Source organism: Diadema setosum, chromosome 10 (genome assembly GCF_964275005.1).
Source record: "Diadema setosum chromosome 10, eeDiaSeto1, whole genome shotgun sequence".
In the NCBI taxonomy this organism is placed as follows: Eukaryota; Metazoa; Echinodermata; class Echinoidea; order Diadematoida; family Diadematidae; genus Diadema; species Diadema setosum.
The window spans coordinates 37,371,915-37,386,542 of record NC_092694.1 but is presented as its reverse complement, the minus strand read 5'-3'; the positions used below and the strand labels follow the sequence as shown (position 1 = coordinate 37,386,542).

Genomic DNA, 14,628 nt, shown 5'->3' with positions numbered 1-14,628 from the left:
AATTAGACTCATGACATGCTTTATAACAATCCACATTTCTTTGTGACCACTTAACCAAATTGAATGGAGTTTTCAGCAAAATAGAGGTAAGATGTTATATTCTAGGACCCTGAAGTAGCATTTAGATGGTTTAATCATATTGGGTTTTATTCTTTCTTTTTTTTTTCGAAAATCCAATTGTATTTTTTTTTTGGGGGGGGGGGGACTCGTAAAGAGGTGCTCTTTCATTATAGATATGAGAAAATTGAAGGTACGATGAAGCTGTTAGTGTTATACATTGGATTTTTAATTAATTTATTCATTTATTTTTTTTTTTACTTCTGTTAGACAATGCGTGGCGTAACAGAATGTTTTACTACCGTGTAGGTGTATACTCTATAGTCTATTCTCCTTCATCTGTTGCGCTTACGAAACTTTAAAAAAAAAAATCGTAGGCCTAATTTTTGTAAGCGGATTAAGTTTTCCTCGAACTTCGCTGATGTGTTCTGTCACTTCTACCTACTGGTACAATGTAGGAAAATTTGGATAATATTGCTGCATTCACTCAATATTTGGGGTTCATTCTCAATAAAGTCGTAATACTCCGCGTCCAGAGACTACGAGTACAAATTATAATCTATTAGCATAGTCAGGGCTGGGAGGGTTAATTTCTATCGTCTGCTTGGTCCGTAGATACGGATGATGATGTGGGAGCTCGAGGCCTACATGAACGGCTTACACCTGGAGAAGACACCCCGTGACCCCCGTGGAGATGGAAGCCCCGGAAGTGATTCAAGGCCGGATGGACTTCCGGTGAGTTGGAGGCCTGGACAGAACGCCGCAATGTCCGTCTTTTTATGATATCATAACAGCCCTTCAGAACGACCAGCAGGACATTCTTTATGAAAACTGACTTTCTTTGCTTGACCACAAACTCTTTTTTTTTTTTGACCGCTAATTTTCAATACTCCAGTAGTTATTTGAACAGTGTCAATTTATCTGTCTGACGCTAGTCACTTCGCAAATACGAAAACACGTAGGCCTACTAAATCAGTCAGAAACAGCGTACTGCAGAAAAAAAGAAGAAATTTGTGATGTGTAAATGAACATGTATACAAAAGAGAAAGAGAGAGAGAGAGAGGATACCTTGCATTGGGTCAAAACAGGAAGACACCCTGCTCAGTAATGTCAGTATTTCCAAAATTGCAGAGTAAATTACTATATCAATATTCCAAGTTGAAATTGTAAGGCACCGCTCTTTACAAGTGTGCAGCATTTCTTACATGTTGATTCGATTTTATGAAGTTTTAACGTTATCATAATTTCCTTTTCGGCCATGAAATAATCTTCCAAACCAAGATTCTGTTGATGACATCATCTGTCGATCATTAATTGCTATCATAACTGATTGACAAAACACCTTAGTATGGAAACACTAGGGGAAGGTACGTTCCATTTTTTTTTTCTTTTGTGTGTGTGTGTGTGTGCCTGTATCAAATAAGTAACGTAGCAGTGATTCTAGACATGACGTCATGGACAGAATCTCGGTTTGGAAGATTTTATTGTGTATGTGTGTGGATTCAAGTAATTTCTAGAAAAAAAAAAGATTAGAAAATCGTTATTCAATATCAGGAATACTGACATAGTCAGTATTTCGCAATTCCCCCGAGTATAATGAGAGCGGTGCTTTTTCATCTTCCTCTGTCCAGGCGGCGAGGTTTGAGGCGTTCTCATCCCTGATGAGCCAGGGAAAGCCTGCCTCGTTCCTCAAGCAGCAGCCGTCGGTAGCACTCAAGCTGGAAAGCATGTGCGCCCAACTCACCCACGAGTTCTCTGTCAAGGCCATGGCTGAGCTGCGGGACTGCGTTTTGGCCGCTGACCCGCCCTTGTCGCCAGAGAAGTTGGTTGAGATCTTCCTCGCGATCCTGGCCGACACTCTCGCGAAGCAGCAAGAGGCTTTCGAGGAGTGGCGCGCCGATCCGCAGAATATGACGGCGATGGAATATGTCCGCTGTAAGCTCGGGAAAGCCGCGCGGAGCATCAACTCGTTCCTGTCAACCCACTCGGGCAAAATCATGCCCGTGGTCGACTTTCTGCTTGGTACTGACGAATCCGACGACGAACCAGCCGCCTCTCCCGCCAACCCTCCCGAGACGTCACCGTCAGCAGACGCGGTGATCAGCATCGGGGACGATCGTCTCAGGCGTGATCGTGTGATCGACCTCAACCCGAACGCAATCCCACTTGAAGATCTCAATATTAATGACAATCAGGACTTCGCGCACTGTTCCGTGCAAGTCGCGAACGAGACTCGTCGACCAGCGTCGCATCGAGAACATCCCTACCAAGTCCATGTGAACGACGAAATACATAGGGTACAACCTAATTTGTTCGAGCGTGCCCTTACGTCACAAGCAGTGAAAGACGACGATGGGAACGCCAATAATTCTGCAGACACAGACGTCAAGGAAGATGAAAACGATAAAAATCCCGAGTTACCGGAGGAGTACAAGGTCAAAATAAGGGCCAAGAAAAGACGCCTTCGGGGAAAAGACGCCGTTTCAACCAAGGAAGTCTTTGTTAACGTGGCACTTTAGCCGTGCACATTTTTTCTTCAATATCTCTTGTTTTTCTTTTTGTCCTGAAGTTTCATGTTGCATGGACGTTCGTGATTGATTCGTCAGTCAAAATATTTTAAGAGAAAAAAAGCAACGACAACAACAACTTACAAACTGACCCTACTCACATCCATGAGATTTGTCTTGGATATTTCGCGTCTGGGTCGGTTCCAGCCTCGTCTTAAAGGCAGCTAGAATATGTCAGAATACTTCGTAGGCAGTTTCATCAGCTATGCGAACTACAACAAGAGCGCTTTAACTTACGTCCCATTAAGGTGATAGAAACCTATTAGTTTTTTAGGGAGATGCAGGTTTATAACAAGGCCGGAATATACATGTATGTGTTTACGTTGTTGATGCATGCATATGTCGTTTATAACGGAATGTGACGGACCAATCAAGAAAGTTTCAGAAACTTCCCAAGGGAAATGAGAATCTAATGGTAAGTGAACGGATATGGTCGAGAAAGACAGTGTACTGCAAGATTTGATTTCTGATCCATTAGTGTCGTATTTTGCGCTTTTCCTTCTTTTTCCCAAAGTATTGCTGTATGGACAATGGATCTACTTTATTTTCACAATTTTTACTTGCCATCCATTGTTGTTGTTGTTGTTGCTGTTTCTACTTTTGTAAGATACATGAATATGAAAAGCATATTGTTTTAATAGGTCAGGCTGCACCATGCCACAAAAAAGAAAGAAAGAAAGAAAAGAGCATAATCATACATGTACTATCATACTGGTGACGGTAGCAGGTACATTTAATTGTAGAATTATTGTAGCAGTAACATTACAGTAATCATCAAGATAAAACGCTTCAAACAGTCGTTTCTAATAGCAGTAACATAAATCCTGTACAAATATAATGACCCAGTACGTTGACGATATTAAGAACCGCCGAATAAATCTGTGGCTAGTAACAAATAAAAAAAAATGCATATTGCCGATGTGGATTTGACACAGTGAAAGCAACTCCATGTTTACCCCAACTTTAGTAAATAGAGTAAGATGCTTTGTAAAAAAAAAATCAAAAAAAAAATCAGACATATCCAAAAGAACAATTATTTTTTTGAGTATTTACAAGTCAGTCACAATGGTTCTTAACCCTTATGCAGATTATTAAGCGATTACTCGGTATGCTATCATTTGAATCGCCATCATTTCACACACGACGTTTTCATCAAAGTTTTCTTGGTTCTTTTTCTTATAAAATCTAAATCAAAAGGAACTGATTAGGTCGAATACATGGGAATACATTGTTTCAAAACTATTGGCGATATTGATATTAATTTTGATTTCTAGTAATAAACCAGAAGGAAAGTTATGAAGTGATAACATTGTCACTTAAATCATTTTGCAAGTGCAGTTGCAATCGATATAATTCTCAGTGAAAATACATGTATGTGAAATTATCATGTTCCATGACTTTTTGTCATTTTGACGAATGACTCCGATAACAATTCTCGCAAACACTGGGTAAGAGCCGCTCCGTATTTTGTGCTTTTATTTCTTGAAAGTTTGAACACTGATACAGCGTATGAAAGGATAGGCTCTGTAAGTAGCGCATCCATTTTCTGTGTGGCCAGACTTCGCATGTACACTCGTTGGCTGGGCCGTTCGTGGATGGTGTGTATCAGCGGAACGGGGGAGAACAGATGAAAAGGGAAGAACAAAAGTGTAGCAGAGGATGGTGGTAGAGGAGGAGGAGGAGGTGATGACAGTCCATGATGACAGTTCATGGATCTATAGCTCCATGAACAGTAAAAGAAGTACTTTGTAGTCTGGAGAAGTTGGAGAAGATCACAAGAATAAGAAGGAGGAGACGGAGGAGGAGGAGGAGAAGTAGGTGAAGGAGAAGTTATTGATGGAGGAGGATGGGAAGAAAAAGAAGGACGAGAAGAAAGGGAAGAAGAAGAAAAAGAAGATGTTTATGTTGGAGGAGGAGGAGAAGAAGAAGAAGAAGGCGACGGCAAAACGTTAGGAAATAACTTTAGGAAGTAAAACGCACATTATGAACAAAGCAGAAGACAAAAAAAAAAAGTAGCTCCGCAAACATTGATTTCAGTGATTTTGCTTATACACTGATGACTCATACATGTAAAAACAAAGAATTTCTAGATGAGCAGTTGCAATTTGATACATTGCAATGTATGTCAAGGAGTTTGAGATTGAGTTTTGTTGCGTTGTTAAATGTTTGAAAATGCAAGATATTTTAATTTCTTTCCGTCGGAGGGTCTGGAAAACCAACCATGCAAAGAAAAACCCCTCCAACTTTGTTGAAAAACATGCATATTATTTTTTTTTTTTTCTCCCAGAGGTGCCTGCATGCATGTCAGCGCCATTAAGAAAAATACACTGTTTTAGTGACGTCACACAATGCTAATACACATGTACGACAGGCCTAAAATAACAGTTATAATATTGGTGAAATTCAACAAAATTGAAGTCATCTAAGGAGAATCACATTAAACTTTTGTAAGTATTTATTTTATCAACATTTAAAACAACTGTTTTTCGGTAAAAATTTGTTTTAAGGTTGAATTTGTAGCAAAGACCGTAAAGTGAACGTGCAAGGGACGGGACTGTAGCAGAGCCACGAGCGCTGGCAGCTGCTGCAGCTTTCATAAAACTTTGTGTGGCGCCCTCTACTGCTATACAATATTAGTGCTTTTTGTGTGTAACCGTCATAGAGAGAGATTTTTCTCTCATCGTCCACTCATCGGAAGCAAAGTTTATCGCTTCCTGCCACCAACAGAAGCGTATCGGATCGCAGTCCGATGAATTCGACTTGCGTTGGTCGACTACAGTATCAGGTCAGTGTCAGACATGTCGGGCGGTGATCGGATGAGGCAAGATCGTCCGATGAGAATCACGCGCGACATGTCCGACACTCACCTGATAGTCGACCAACCAAGTCGGATATATCAGACTGCCATCCGACACACTTCGGTGGGTGGCCGGAAGCAACAAACTGCTTTCGATGAGTGACCGATGAGGAAAAAAAAAATCTATGTGGAATGGGGGTATCAAGTAGACAGCCTGCTGATATGTGCAAGGGGTTTCATTGTTGGGTTAACTTTCGAAATGATACATGTACAAAAAGAAAGAGCATAAAATAAAACCCAGCTGTTCAGTTCCAACGCTCGTCGATGCACAGTTTGGATGCAACTACACTTCTTAATAACAATATGCGCCATTAGCACTCTATATAGTACTTTCACGTGATAAGTCTTTTATACAAACCGTATTATTATCATTATTGTCATCATCATCGTCATCGTCGTTGTCATCATTATTTGTCATCAATAGCACATACAGCTTGTCTTCCCTCGTACGATATATTGTAATGATTGATTTTCATAGGAAAACAAATAAATTGATCCGAAGAGTTTTAGAATTAAACATCTGTCGTGATGTAGCATTATTCCATTGACTCTGCCACACTCATTCCAAGTAATGCGACATTTTACATTTCTGGTGTGCCTTGTTGATGTTGTTTGTTTGTGTTTGTTGTTGTTTTTTTTCCCCAAAGATTCCTTTTCACCCTACACATGTCTGTAGAGAACGAGTAGCAGGATATCATGGCCTTGACCATTTTCTTTAGAATATCAAAACAAAAAGGCCCTGCATGGAGTGTCAGTATACATGTACACTATACTTCAAATATTAGTACCATGCTCCAATATGATACATGCATTATGTCAGAAAAGGCTGAAGTTATAATGGTAGTTAAGGTCACTTTTTTAAGTGGCGGATCCAGAAAAAAACAACAACATAATATTATATGAGATTAAAACCTAAAATTGCAATAGAACGCTTTATCCTGACGAGGAAAGCGCATGATCTTGGAAACAAGACACCAAACAGATGTCCATAGATATATATATATATATATATATGAAGAGTTTGTTTGCAAAAACCGATAAGTCCATATTTGTCAAATGGAGATATTTGCGATTAAAGGTCAAGAAGAATAAAGGGAATAATAAAATTTTTGCTTCTTTTGACCATAACTTCAAAAATATACCTTTATTATGTAGTGACCAATATATCATTTAAAATGTATTATTTTGTACTTTATAACAGAGACCGTACTTCAAAATCTTCAACAAGGAAAAGTAGAAATTACGCGGTGCGTAATATAAGTCCCCGCCGGAAGTAGCATTTAGTAGCAAAATGTACAATATAGGTAAAAAAATCAAGGTCAAAGGTCAAAGAAGTCAAAGGTCATAATTCTGTGTACAAGTTTTGAAGCCCTCACCTAGTGCCATCACATAATGCAAACAGAATCGAAATCGGGTTAGAAATGGCGAAGGAGTAGCATTTTGTAGCCAATGTACAATATAGGTCAAAAATCAAGGTCAGAGATCAAAGAAGTCAAAGGTCAAAATTCTGTGTAGAAGTTTTGAAGCCCTCACCTAGAGCCATCACATAAAGCAAACGGAAGTGAAATCGGGTTAGAAATGCCGAAGGAGTAGCATTTTGTAGCAAAATGTACAATACAGATCAAAAATCAAGGTCAAAGGTCAAAGAAGTCAAAGGTCAAAATTCTGTGTAGAAGTTTTGAAGCCCTCACCTAGTGCCATCACATAAAGCAAACGGAATCGAAATCGGGTTAGAAATGGCGAAGGAGTAGCATTTTGTAGCAAAATGTACAATATAGGTCAAAAATCAAGGTCAAAGGTCAAAGAAGTCAAAGGTCAAAATTCTGTGTAGAAGTTTTGAAGCCCTCACCTAGTGCCATCACATAAAGCATACGGAATCGAAATCGGGTTAGAAATGGCAAAGGAGTAGCATTTTGTAGCATAATGTACAATATAGGTAAAAAATCAAGGTCAAAGGTCAAAATTCTGTGTAGAAGTTTTGAAGCCCTCACCTAGTGCCATCACATAGAGCAAACGGAATCGAAATCGGGTTAGAAATGGCGAAGGAGTAGCATTTTGAAGCAAAATGTACAATATAGGTCAAAGGTCAAGGTCAAAGGTCACAACTGAAATTCTGTGTAGAACTTTCAAAGCTCCCATCGATGTAGTGCTATCATATAAAGCAAACAGAATCAAAATTGGGTCATAAATGACAGAGAAGTAGCAAATTGAACATTATTGATCACACACGGACGCACAGACGGACGGACGGACAGACGGACAGACGGACAGACGGACACACACACGTACGGAGCCCGTTTCATAGTCCCCTGCTCGAACTCGTTCGGCGGGGACAAAAATGGACTTATCGGTTTTTGCAAAAAACTCTTCATATATGTATGTATATATATATATATATATATATATTATTATTATTATTATTATTATTATTATTATTATATATATATAATTTCATTTTGCCCCCCCCCCTTTTTTCTGGAATTCCTGGATCCGCCCCACATCACTTAATTCACCCATGTGTACATGTAAGTGCATGTAATATCCACCCCATTATTATGTGTCTTTCACGATCTGGTGGTGCACACTTCATTTCCAACAAAATCACGTTGCCCAAAATGGATTCTCTGGATTGTTTTTTGTGTCCTCAGTGGAATGACACATCACCTTTCTACGAATAAATCCCCCAGTAGGCGTTTTCACATCAGCCCGATAAAAATCCAAGCTCGAAATATTTTCGCGATTGCGAACTAGCGCGCTATTTCATTTCTTATTCACATCAGCCCGAAGAGACTTAGACCGATTTTTTTTTTCGAGCTAATTCGACAGCCGAGTATGTGCAAACAGCAGAAGTAATGATTGTGTGTGCCCTCTCAAAAATTCCTCATGATTTGTGTGCAGTTTGCCTCGATCGATCGGGTCACACACGCTAGGCATAATGGGATGCATCGCGCTAATTTCTCGAGTCGTTTTCACATTATCAAATAGCGCGCGACTATCCCGCTATTTCAGAAATTTCCCGATTTGGACTCGAGAAATTTTCTCAATAAGCGTTTTCACATCAGCCCGATAAAAATCCAAGCTCGAAATATTTTTCGCGATTGCGAATTAGAGCCCTATTTCATTTCTTATTCACATCAGCCCGTAGAGGGGGATAGCCCGAATAGTTAACATTTTTAAAATAGCTAATTCGACAGCTGTGTATATGCAAACAACATCAGTAATGTGTGTGCCCTCTCAAAAATTCTTCATGATTTGTGTGCAGTTTGCCTCGATCGATCGGGTCACACACGTTAGGCATGATGGAATTCATCGCGCTAATTTCTCGAGTCGTTTTCACATTATCAAATAGCGCGCTACTATCCCGCTATTTCAGAAATTTCCCGAGTTGGACTCGAGAAATTTTCTCGATCGGAGCGATACAATTAGCGTGCTAATTTGTGCTTCACATTATCAAATAGCGCGCTATTGTGCTATCGGGAAAATTTCCGAAGTCAGAAAATAGCGCGCTATTTGAAAACATCGGGCTGATGTGAAAACGCCTAATCAGAGCGATACAATTAGCGCGTTAATTTGTGTTCACATTATCAAATAGCGCGCTATTTCGCTATCGGGAAAATTTCCCAAGTCAGAAAATAGCGCGCTATTTCGAAACATCGGGCAGATGTGAAAACGCCTATTGAAACACGACAACCATGCTCACAAATTATACGAAAGGCTGGAGATGATTTCTCTGTTGTGCAAAGCCTTTATTCTGGTATTATCATAAAACTAATTATATCGTACAATATAAAAACTATACATAAACTTCATAATCTATATTGATAACACGAGGATGCAGCACGACTACCCGATGAGTACTGTAAAATGGCTGAAGAACTAAAAATCTATTACAAATACTGTATTCATCAAAATCTGAGGCCTGTTGCATAAAAGTTACAATTATGGTAACTTTGCCATCCAGTGGTAACTACCATGGCAACAATACTCAACAGCCAATCAAAATCAAGAATTCCATGGAAGTTACCATTGGATGGCAAAGTTACCATAATTGTAACTTTTATGCAACGGGCCCCAGAACTGCAAATTAAAATGAATATAAATAAGGACAGATAAAAACATAATGAATGAAAATAAAAATTAGAATAATAATACACATTTTGTAATAACAATAATGATAATAAACAACACTACAATACTCCTATACTACTACAAAATATGTACTAATGATAACAATAAGAAGAAAAGAAGAGTGAACCACATTTCTATCTATAGCGCTTTTCGAAATAAGCAGTGGAAAGTCAACAGAAGTATTGACTATAATAAAAATACACATAAATCATTATAACGCACACTTATAGTGATATCGTACCGCTATTGATATCCATATAGACAATGAATAACAATAAAGTTTGAGGTAACGACATGATTGCCTCAGTTAGGTTTAATTACGATTCACGGGACGCAATATATAACGTCTCTATTCCCTAAGAACCGTCATGATAACTCGACTGTGTGTTTTCCGGATTTTTTATTTATTTTTTTAATCAAGTAGAAAATGGGCCCCTATTGTGTTTTCCAACTTGAACACTCCAAACCATGAAATAAATACGACCCGTTGGAGCTACGCAGTTGATAACTTGAATTAAACTCTTTCGGATAGTTCTTTACTTAATTCTTTATTCAAGTTTACAGTAACTGCTAATAGTTTACATTAACTCTATGATACTTTCCACAAAACACATACAATCATATAGAGGTAACTACGAGCTACAATTTTTATCACTGCAATTTTACAGACATTTCCACCGAACTGCTCAGCTATTGAATACTTACGCAACAATAATTACTAGTACTCGTGTCTTGTGTTTCTATAGGACCCTACATTATTACGAATCCATACATGATATAAATACATATTTTTTGTATGGGGAAATGTTTTCCATACACACATGTGTCTATACATTGTTAATTTTTTCGTATCTTTTTGCCCTTTCTGACCTTTCTTGCAAGACCAGTGATGGAATATAGCCTAGAGGCTGCATGCTTCGAAATGGTTTGGATCAATGAACTTATGCCTATTTCCAGACAATTATCTCAACTGAAGTGCAATTTGATAGTTTAAAGGTAGTAGCTCTACAGCACTTCCCACCAGTTTGTAGAGAACAATGTTTTGTTATTGAGTCATCAAGTGCATCAAACAGCAAAATGTGTTCCTCTTCTGCTGTATACAATAAATGTAGGACTTATTTTTATATCATACAACAAGATTATCATTTACAGTGACACATTACTGTATCTTCTTATCTTTTTGGCCATTAATACTTTGCAATTACATCCTGCCAATACATTTATGCTTTGATTCTGAAACACTGTGAACCAAAAGCAAAACAAAATCACAGAAATTCCACTTAAATCATAATTTATCATAGGCATTGCATAGATTTAATTCAGCTACAAACAATAAATGTAACGCATAAATATTCAGCCTTTTGCAGCGTTTGTGAGCATTGCAACGGAAAAATATTGAATGTATACAGGGGACCACCTCAAACCATGACATTGCAGTATGTATACTCCCGTTATAACGAACTCCTCGGGATCGGCAGTTTTCTTTCGTTATTGATTATGTTATTCGAAATTTCGTTATAACCGAACAAAATAAACAATGAAAATAATTTGATACAGAGCGAACAATGTTGCGGCTTGAATTTTTACTTCGTTGTAACCGGAATTCCGTGCTCATTATAAAGAGAGTACACTGTATTTTTTTTTTTTGTACATGTATCAGGTTTTTCACTATATCAAGGTACAGAAACAAAATACACAAACAAAACAAACTTTACTAACAACACAAAAAGTTGAAATCTGTAAAAAGTAAATTTGTTATTTTTATATATCCGACCCCCTTTAATAAGTTTCCGCTGGAGAATTTGCTTTACCAATAGACTGATATAAAAAGTCCTCCAAACACGACTAGGCTTGGTGGCTGATGACGTCACTGGTGGGAAACATCTCACAGCAGGTCAGTAAAGACCCCACACTTCCTCTCCATACGAGTGCGAGTCAACCGCAGATACCACCGACTTCACCAGCGTGGAATCCACCCAGCTTACCTGGGTCGACACACTGAAGCATCTCGGCAGATCTGTGGAATGGATGTACAAGACAAGTCATTGTAGCTCCGATGGTCATTGCTTGTTTCCTATCACAAAGCATTACATAGAGTTTATAGCGTCTCCTTGAACATTAAGCATAATATAGTTATATGAATAGTAGAGACTTTGACATTACAAACTACAGTGTAGGACTACTTGATATCACGTGGAGATATGTTAAACAAAAAACAAAAACAAAAACAAAAACAAAAACAAAAACAAAAACAAAACCGAAAACGGATCGCTAACCCCATTTTAAGCAACTGTGTTCTGGAATGAAAAACAAAAGCGAAAAATCATCTGTGCTGAAAACCTCTTATTACAATGATCTAATATCCCTGATGTCTTTATTTTTCACTTAATAACTACGTGTACCATGTATATACAGTGCAATGATAATTTTGTTCCTGTAGATATTCTTTTTTCCAAATACGTGCCAAAGGAAAAACAATGTTATACCCGGCACATGACTTTTATACTTTTGTTTTCTGAACTTTCTTTTTTGTTTTTGTTTTTAAAAGGAAACTAGTATATACGCAGAAACCAAACAGGTAAAATAAAAAGTGCACTGTTTTGTTTAACGTGACCAACAATGCTCAAACCACAATACCATACAACTATGTGCATGACTTAATTGAAACAAACAGAACAATCGACAAAAGGTAAAGGCATCGAACATTTTGGGTAAGTGCGACTCAATCTAAAGGGGAAGTATCAATATCAGAAAAAGTGTGTTGTGAAATGTTACAGGAATCATGAGTACCGAGTCACGAGCTGTTGATCTACGAATGCAGGCGCTAAGTGTGCATTTTCAAAAAGTTAAACTTACGTGAGAGTGAGAAGACATCCCCTTTTTAAATCTGTGTGGTTTACGGCACTGCATGGTTTTTTAAGTAAAATCTATTGCAATCTATACTACTCTATACCTGCTATTAATTATATAGTGTGCTATTTCTCGTTTTGTCCTATTTCCTATTAATATTTGTGAAACTGAAATTTCGTTTTGTTAATGACTATGATTTGGGCATCATTTTGGGCCTTAAAACAAAAAAAAAAAAATCTGTGCTGTATGAGAGTTCAATTAAGTACATTTCGCGCTATACATTTGTCTTGGAAAGCTGAAGTTAATTTCTGTTTCAATTTACGTGTGTATATCAGGGCATCAGGGTTTGGCATTTTTTTTTTTTTTTTTTTTTTTTTTTTTTTTTGCTGGTGGTCCGAATGGGCAACTTAAAACTTTTTAATCTGAAATTTTGGTGGCCTGAACAAAAAAAAAAGAAAAAAAGAAAAAAAAGGAAACACAGGAATTCATTTTTAATATTCGCTGCCCGATCGGACAACCAAAAGATAGCCAGCCCTCTTGGAAGAATGGTGGCCCTATATCCATTTTGGGTGGCCTTGGGCCACCGCTAATGTCGAGCATTGTCAAATGATGATAATGATAATAATAATAATAACAATAATAACGATAATAATAATAATAATGGTGAAAATAATAATAATAATAATAATAATAACAACAATGATAAAAAATATCATTTATAAAGCGCTTATTACGTTTCTAAGCGCTAATTATACTGTATCATTTCTTTTCTCAGTGTTAGATATCAATAGGTGTCATCAATCTCCCATATTATAGTGTTTCCACACAAAAACATAATGCAAAAGGTATGTTTTAAGTTAACAATAATATACCAATGATTTGATGTGAAAGATATAACTTTTTCTTTTCGATGCGGAATTAATGTCAAAATACCCAAACCGGAAATTATGTACGATTTAAGTGCAAAGTTTGTGAAAACATGTGAAACTTTTAAAATGCTTTCTAAGTTACTGTGTCAGGAACATTACGTTCTAAGTGTGTGTACATAATTCATATTGCTTATAGATTTGAAGTATTTACCTTGTCTTACTGAACATGTATGTAATCTAACGACGCAATGGTTAACTTAACTTTAACAATTGTTTTAAAGTAGTCAAGAAAAGCCATACCGACGGATAAAGACCCCTTCACTATAAAAAATGATGTCGCCTCGTAAACGAGTGACGTGCCTAACCAACTGCGAAAAAAAAAGTCATTTGTTATACCAATGTGAACATGAGCAAACTCCGAACTGGCTCACTGCTGCATTCATCAAATCCACATATTCATTTTGGTATAATTCCTCTTTATGGACCAGGTTTTTAGTTTGACAGTGACCAGAGTGCAGATACAGTGTATGTGCTCAGTGTCCACCGGACTATTAAAATGCATCACCATTTAACCTCAAGTGAATTATATACATGTATAATACTGAGATATATAAAACACAAACTTTATTGCAGCCCACAGCCTGTAGCCACTAACTACCAATGTGACCCTCATTCACCCAAAGTGCAAAGCGTGACATACAATTGCATATCAACATTAAAACACACTTTCAAAAGAATACCAACGCTATACAACGAAAATTACAAAATTAGTTCCCCCTACAAAAGAAAAACAAAAACAGAACACAATCACACGACACAAAGTCTACATCAGTGTCACCTTAGAACAAATGTCATACAATGTGTTCTAATTTTCTTCTACATGATACGTTGTGCATTAAGGAAGTTGTCTATGTAGTTATTATAAGTTTCAAATATACCAACACCATGCAATCGGTGATAAATATTCTCAAAAAAAAAAAACAAACAAACAAACAAACAAAGAGACGGTGAATACTTTACCTGCAGGTGCCCAAGGTATAATGCAGAGAGAGAGAGAGAGCTATACTTTTCATAGTTCTGGGTATACCAGAGCAAATGGTAGCAGGAAGAAATGAATGAAAGAAAGAAAGAAAGACATGTGTGTTAAATGAATTATATCAATTCCACAGCATTGACTTCTGTAGAAATGTATATCAATAAAGGTCGTCGTATTGTGTTTGATGATAGTAATACTTCCACAATTATCTAAATGAATGTCTGCTACATGATTTATCTACTTTACTACATCTACAGCAAATCT

The 14,628-nt window shown here is 37.4% G+C and overlaps 1 protein-coding gene across 1 annotated transcript; it reads left to right on the top strand.

Annotated features, from left to right (window-relative positions):
• The first annotated feature begins 1,701 nt into the window (after positions 1–1,701).
• On the top strand, positions 1,702–3,530 carry LOC140233685 (uncharacterized). The gene has a single exon (XM_072313785.1). It carries the CDS (start codon positions 1,719–1,721, stop codon positions 2,574–2,576), a length of 858 nt encoding a protein of 285 aa, XP_072169886.1. The 5' UTR covers positions 1,702–1,718; the 3' UTR covers positions 2,577–3,530.
• Positions 3,531–14,628: the final 11,098 nt, after the last annotated feature.

Coding starts and splice junctions, on each gene's coding strand:
- LOC140233685 (XM_072313785.1), top strand. CDS start 1,719: ATGAGCCAGGGAAAGCCTGCCTCGTTCCTCAAGCAGCAGCCGTCGGTA.